General features: G+C 60.5%; 1 protein-coding gene across 1 annotated transcript in view; it reads right to left on the bottom strand.

Annotated features, from left to right (window-relative positions):
- Positions 1 to 345: 345 nt before the first annotated feature.
- Positions 346 to 6,894, bottom strand: part of LOC106898511 (semaphorin-4C-like) — a gene marked incomplete at both ends in the record, with an annotated part of 7,492 nt that continues 943 nt past the window's right edge. The window contains 9 exons of the mRNA XM_014959803.1: positions 346 to 503; positions 593 to 708; positions 1,584 to 1,806; positions 1,905 to 2,049; positions 2,132 to 2,307; positions 4,006 to 4,157; positions 4,257 to 4,373; positions 4,464 to 4,560; positions 6,708 to 6,831. Coding sequence (XP_014815289.1) covers positions 346 to 503; positions 593 to 708; positions 1,584 to 1,806; positions 1,905 to 2,049; positions 2,132 to 2,307; positions 4,006 to 4,157; positions 4,257 to 4,373; positions 4,464 to 4,560; positions 6,708 to 6,831 — 1,308 coding nt within the window. The remainder of the gene's footprint in view (positions 504 to 592; positions 709 to 1,583; positions 1,807 to 1,904; positions 2,050 to 2,131; positions 2,308 to 4,005; positions 4,158 to 4,256; positions 4,374 to 4,463; positions 4,561 to 6,707; positions 6,832 to 6,894) is intronic.

The following is a 6,894-nucleotide window of genomic DNA, read 5'->3' on the forward strand; positions in this document are numbered from 1 at the left end:
AGAGGTGAAAGATGGGACCCAGAGGGGATGAGGGGGACCCGGAGTCAAGTAGGGGACCTGGAGGTGATGGGGGGGACCCAGAGATGAAGAGGGGACCCAGAGGTGATGGAGGGGACCTGGAAGTGACGGGGGGACCCAGAGATGATGGGAGGGGACGCAGAGGTGATGGGGGGAATCAGGAGGTGAAAGAGGGGACCCAGAGGTGATGGGGGGACCAGGAGGTGAAGGAGGGGACACGGAGGTGATGGAGAGACCCAGAGGTGACGGAGGCACCAGGAGGTGACGGGAGGAGCTGGTGCCGCAGTGGGGTGACCCCCCCCAAGTCCCCGGGGAGCCCCCCCTTACCCGTTGAGGCCGTCGGTGCGGACGCAGAGGCTGGCGTTGCGGCTCCAGGCGCAGTAGGGATCCCGGGCCAGGACACAGTCCGTGCACGACTGGTAACGGCCGCAGTCGGCCAGGGGCAACTGGGCCACCTGGAAACGGGAGCCGGCGAAGAGCAGCTTCTGCGAGGGACAGGGGGTGAGGTGACACGGGCTGAGGTGATAAGACACCCCAGGGGGACCCACCCTTCATCCCCATGGACACCCCTCACCTTCCGCCCGGCCAGGACCAGGCTCTCCACGGGTTGTGCTGGTTCAAAAACCTGCAGCTCCTCCACCAGATGGACACGAGAGCCCAGGTTCAAGGCCTTGTGCACCCAACCGTCACCTGGGGGGACACGTGGGGCGGTGAGGGATGTCCCCACACCCGCCGTGTCCCCCCTCAGAGAATCATAGAATCATAAAATCATTCAGGTTGGAAAAGACCCTTGGGATCATCGAGTCCAACCATCAACTCTACAAAGTTCTCCCCTACACCATATCCCCCAACACCACATCTAAACGACTCTTAAACTCATCCAAGGATGGTGACTCAACCCCCTCCCTGGGCAGCCTCTTCCAGTGTCTGACCACTCTTTCTGTGAAGAATTTCTCCCCAATGTCCAGTCTAAACCTGCCCTGTTGCAGCTTGAAGCCACTCCCTCTCATTCTATCACTACCTGTGAGGAGAGACCAGCACCAACCTCTCCACAGTGTCCTTTCTAGTCATAGAGTGATGAGGTCTCCCCTCAGCCTCCTCTTCCTCAAACTAAACAGTCCCAACTCCTTCAGTTGCTCTTCATACGATTTGTTTTCCAGCCCCCTCACCAGTTTCGTTGCCCTCCTCTGCACTCGCTCCAGCACCTCCAGATCTCTCTGGTGTTGAGGTGCCCCAAAACTGGACACAACACTCCAGGTGTGGCCTCACCACTGCTGAGTACAGGGGGACAATCACCTCCCTACTTCTGCTGGCCACGTTATTTCTAATCCAAGCCAGGATGCCCTTGGCTTTCTTGGCCACCTGGGCACACCATTGGCTCATTTTCAGCCACTTTTCAATTAGAACCCCCAAGTCCTTTTCCACCAGGCAGCTCCAGCCACCCTTCTCCAAGCCTGGGGTCGGTGTGGTCCAAGTGCAGGACCTGGCACTTGGTCTTGTTGAAGCTCATCCCATTAACGTTGGCCCAGCCATCCAAGAGCTTCCCCTCAGGCCCCGGCGGGTACCTGTGCCGATGAAGAGCACCTCGTAGATGGTGCCATCCAACCCGGAGACCCTGTCCACCACCAGCTGGGTGAAGTTGGCATCTTTTTTGAGGAGGAGGGGGCGCCCGCGGTGGGGGAGGATGGGCTCATCCATCAACGGGTGCTTCTTGGCGAAGTTGAGGGTGTTGTCGGGCAGCTCCAAGGAGCTGGCGAAGCCGTTCTGGCGGTGCCAGTCGGTGATGCACTGGGGCCAAGAAAGGGACAGGAGGGGACAAGTTAGGGTTGTAAGCCAGATCCACCACCCTTTTGTCCCCCCATCCCACCACCGGGACCGGCACTCACCGCGCCAGGACGGGGGCTGGGCACCTCATCTGAGTAGCGGCCCCATTTCTGCGCCTGCTCCCGATATTCCTTGTAGGGCCCTTCAAAGGCCTTCTTCACCTCCAGGATGTGGTACCGGCAAATGGCCGAGACATCCACGTCCCCCCTGTCAAGGGAGAAGGTTTTAAGGCGTGCCACCGGTGACAAGGAACCCCCCGTGGGGCTGCGATGTCCCCCCACGGACTCACCAACGGGCCTGGAAGACCCCAAAGAAGGTGGTGTCCTGCCAGTCGGCCCCCGGGAGGGTGAAGACGGCCTGGAGACGGTTGAAGTGGAGCTGCTGCTCAGGTGCTGAGCAAACCAAGCGAGCCTTCAGGAAGGTGGTCCACTTCTTCTGCAGCGTGCGGGCACCGCCGACATCCCCCTGGACATCCAGGTGGCATCAATCATAGGATCATGGAATGGTTTGGGGCGGAAGGGAGCTTAAAGCCCACCAAGTCGCTGGGCAGGGACACCTCCCACCAGCCCAGGTTGCTCCAAGCCCCCTCCAACCTGGCCTTGAACCCCTCCAGGGATGGGGCAGCCACAGCTGCTCGGGGCAACCTGGGCCAAGCTCTCACCACCCTCAGGGGGAAGAATTTCCTCCCCACATCTCATCTCCATCTCCTAATTTTTGGTTTAAAACTCTTCCTTCTCCTCCTAGGGCTCCCCTCCCCAAACACCAGCCCTGGAGGGATCTAAAAGCCGGTGCTGAGGGCCGTGGGGCAGTGGTGGGTTGGGCAGGGGTGGGTTGATGGTTGGTCTTGGTGAACTTCAAGGTCCCCTCCAACCCAGGGAAGTGGTGGAATCACCAGGGCATCACAGGATGGTTTGGGTTGGAAGGGGCCTTAAAGATCATCCAGTTTCACCCCTTCTAGTGGCTGGGACATCTTCAAGGAGACCAGGTTGCTCCAAGCCCCCTCCAACCTGACCTTGAACCCCTCCAGGGATGGGGCAGCCACAGCTTCTCCTGGAAACCTGGGCCAGGCTCTCACCACCCTCACACCAAACAAGTTCTTCCCCACATCTCAGCTCCATCTCCCCTCTTTCAGGGTCAAACCCTTCCCCCTCCTCCTAGGGCTCCCCTCCCTCATCCAGAGTCCCTCCCCATCTCTCCTGGAGCCCCTTGAGGGACTGGAAGGGGCTCCAAGGTCTCCCCGGAGCCTTCTCTTCTCCAGGCTGAAACCCCCAACTCTCTCAGCCCCCCCTCCCAGCAGAGGGGCTCCAGCCCTCCCAGAATCTCTGGGGCCTCCTCTGGCCCCACCAACAGCTCCGTGTCCTTCTGCTGTTGGTGGCCCCAGAGCTGGAGGCAGTATGGTGTGGGGTGGTCTCCCCAGAGCGGAGCAGAGGGGCAGAATCCCCCCTCCTCACCCTGCTGGGGCTGTAGCCCAGGCTGTGGGGGGCTTTCTGGGCTGCCAGAGCACGTTGATGGGTCATTGCCAGCTGAGATTTCACTGAATTTCTCTGAATTTTCACTGAATTTTTAGAGTTGGAAGGGACCATAGAGATCATCTAGTCCCACTCCCCTGCTGAAGCAGGATTGCCTAGAGCTTGTCAGAGCATGTTACTCAGGAGCATCCAGGAGGGTCTTGAAAATCTCCAAAGAAGGGGACTCCACACCCTCCCTGGGCAGCCTGTTCCAGGCCTCTGCCACCCTCACCCCAAAGAAGTTCCTCCTCATATTCAAGTGGAACCTCTTCTGTTCCAACTTGTGCCCGTTGCCCCTTGTCCTCTCACTGGGAACCACTGAAAAGAGTCTGGTTCCCTTCTCCTTCAACCCTCCCTTGAGATACTTGTCAGCATTGAGAAGGTCTCCCCTCAGCCTTCTCTTCTCCAGCCTAAAGAGCCCCAGCTCTCTCAGTCTCTCCTCATAAGGGAGATGCTCCAATCCTTGAATCCATCCTTTAGATGTCATCTAAATCCCTCCTCTTTTGGTTTAAAACCCTTCCCCCTCATCCTATCGACTCCTTGACGTGGAGTCCCTCCCCATCTCTCCAAGACAAGGCCACCAGCGAGAAGCTACGGGGTGGGGAGGACACGATGGTGTCCCCATCCATGGGTTGCCCCATCTTCTCCCCGTTACCTTGCAGACACGGGCCACCCGGGCCACCACTTGCTCGGCGTAGCAGTCGTACTCCACCGCCCGCTCGCTGAAGAAGAAGTAAACCTTGTCATCATCCCCCGTGCTGCTGGCCGCGCTCTCCTGCACGTACGCCGAAGCCACGAAGTGGGGCTCTGCGGAAGATTTTGGGGGGGATGAGGAAAGGGGGGGAGAAGGAGGGTAACGCCGTGGCGGGGTGTGGGTGTCCCCCATCCTGTCCCCTCTGCTCTTACCGTTGAGCCAGGAGGTGAGATATTCCGTCTTCATGGAGTAGTGGGGGCCCAGGTTGCGGAGGATGACGGGCTCCGTGCCCAAGAAGTTGTTGAAGGTGGCCGAGTAGAGCTCCCCGTCTGCAGGAGAAGAAGGGTTTAGGGAGGGGGGACAACCCTGCAAGGGACACTCCCTCCCACCCCAGCGGGGGTCTTGGCAGTGCCACCTACCCACGATGAGGCCGGTGTGGCCCTTGGTGGGGTCGTACGGACACTTCCCCTTCCCGTCCTCGAAAGCCACTTGGTCCAGGGTGAAGCCGGACAATTCCTGAGGGGAAAGAGTGTGGGTGGGGGTCCCGACCCCCTCCCCTGTTCATGTCCCCCCCATGTCCAAACCATCCCCGGGGACGGGGACACCACCCAGACAACCCTCCTGGGGACAGGGACAGCCCTGGATGACGCTTCTGGAGACAGGGAGAGCCTCAGACAACCCTCCTGGGGACAGGAACAGCCTCCAGATCACCCTTCTGGGACAGGGACAGGACTTTATAACTCACTATAGGGACAGGGACAGCCTCAGACAACCCTCCTGGGGACAGTGACAGCCTCAGAGAACACTCCTGATGACAGGGACAGCCTCAGACGACCATCCTGGGGACATTGACAGCCTCAGAGAACCCTCCTGGGAACAGGGACACCCTCCAGGTGACCCTTCTGGGACAGGGACAGCCCTGGATGACGCTTCTGGGGACAGGGAGAGCCTCAGACAACCCTCCTGGGGACAGGAACAGCCCCAGAGAACACTCCTGGGGACAGGGACACCCTCCAGGTGACCCTTCTGGGACAGGGACAGGACTTTATAACTCACTATAGGGACAGGGACAGCCCTGGATGATGCTCCTGGGGACAGGGACAGCCTCAGACAACCCTCCTGGGGACAGTGACAGCCCCAGAGAACCCTCCTGGGGACAGGGACAGCCTCCAGGTGACCCTTCTGCGACAGGGACAGCCCTGGATGACGCTCCTGGGGAGAGGAACAGCCCCAGAGAACACTCCTGGGGACAGGAACAGCCCCAGAGAAGACTCCTGGGGACAGCAACAGCCTCAGACAACCCTTCTGGGGACAGTGACAACCCCAGAGAACCCTCCTGGGGACAGGAACACCCTCCAGGTGACCGTTCTGGGACAGGGACAACCCTGGATGACGCTCCTGGGGACAGGGACAGCCTCAGAGAACCCTCCTGGGGACAGGGAGAGCCTCAGACAACCCTCCTGGGGACAGGGAGAGCCTCAGACAACCCTCCTGGGGACAGGGAGAGCCTCAGACAACCCTCCTGGGGACAGGGAGAGCCTCAGACAACCCTCCTGGGGACAGGGAGAGCCTCAGACAACCCTCCTGGGGACAGGGAGAGCCTCAGACAACCCTCCTGGGGACAGGGAGAGCCTCAGACAACCCTCCTGGGGACAGGGAGAGCCTCAGACAACCCTCCTGGGGACAGGGAGAGCCTCAGACAACCCTCCTGGGGACAGGGAGAGCCTCAGACAACCCTCCTGGGGACAGGGAGAGCCTCAGACAACCCTCCTGGGGACAGGGAGAGCCTCAGACAACCCTCCTGGGGACAGGAACACCCTCCAGGTGACCGTTCTGGGACAGGGACAGCCCTGGATGATGCTCCTGGGGGCAGGGACACCCTCAGACAACCCTCTTGGGGACAGGGACACTCTCCAGGTGACCCTTCTGGGACAGGGACAGCCCTGGATGATGCTCCTGGGGACAGGGACACCCCTAGATGATGCTCCTGGGGACAGGGACACCCTCAGACAACCTTCCTGGGGACAGGGACACCCCTAAATGATGTTTCTGGGGACAGGGACACCCCCCCAGACAACCCTCCTGGGGACAGGGACGCCCTAAATGATGCTCCCAAGGAGGAGGACACCCCTGGACAGTCCTCCTGGGGACAGGGACACCCCTAGATGATGTTCCTGGGGACAGGGACACCCCCCCAGACAACCCTCCTGGGGACAGGGACGCCCTAAATGATGCTCCCAAGGAGGAGGACACCCCTGGACAGTCCTCCTGGGGACAGGGACACCCCTAAATGATGCTCCCGGGGACAGGGACACCCCTGCCTGACACCCCTGTGGACAGGGACACCTTCCAGATGACCCTTCTGTGACAAGGACAGGGACACCCCCAAATGACACCCCCAGGAACAGGGACACCCCCATAAAACCCTCCTGGGTACAGGGACACCCTTGAATGACACCCTTAGGGACAGGGACACCCCCAAAAAACCCTCCTGGGCACAGGGACACCCCTGAATGACACCCTTAGGGACAGGGACAGCCCTACATGATACTCCTGAGGCTGGAGGGGGGGCTGCCCTGCATCGAATTCCTAGGGCTAGAGGGGGGAAAATGAGGAGGGGGGGATGATGTGTTTTGGGGACCCCCCCGGGGGGCGACACTCACGATGTAGGTGCACTTGGGCTGGAAGGCGTAGGTGCCGCAGGCGTAGAGGTGGGAGCTGTTGTAGCTCTGCAGGAACCTCACGTAGTTGAAGCAGTCGGTCTGGTGGGGAAGGGGGGGGTCAAAATAGGGGTGACAGGGTAGGGGGGGACAAATAGACACCCCCCGGGGTGCCCTACAACCCCCCCCC

This window comes from Calidris pugnax, unplaced genomic scaffold, assembly GCF_001431845.1.
Source record: "Calidris pugnax isolate Ruff unplaced genomic scaffold, ASM143184v1 scaffold457, whole genome shotgun sequence".
Classification (NCBI taxonomy): Eukaryota; Metazoa; Chordata; class Aves; order Charadriiformes; family Scolopacidae; genus Calidris; species Calidris pugnax.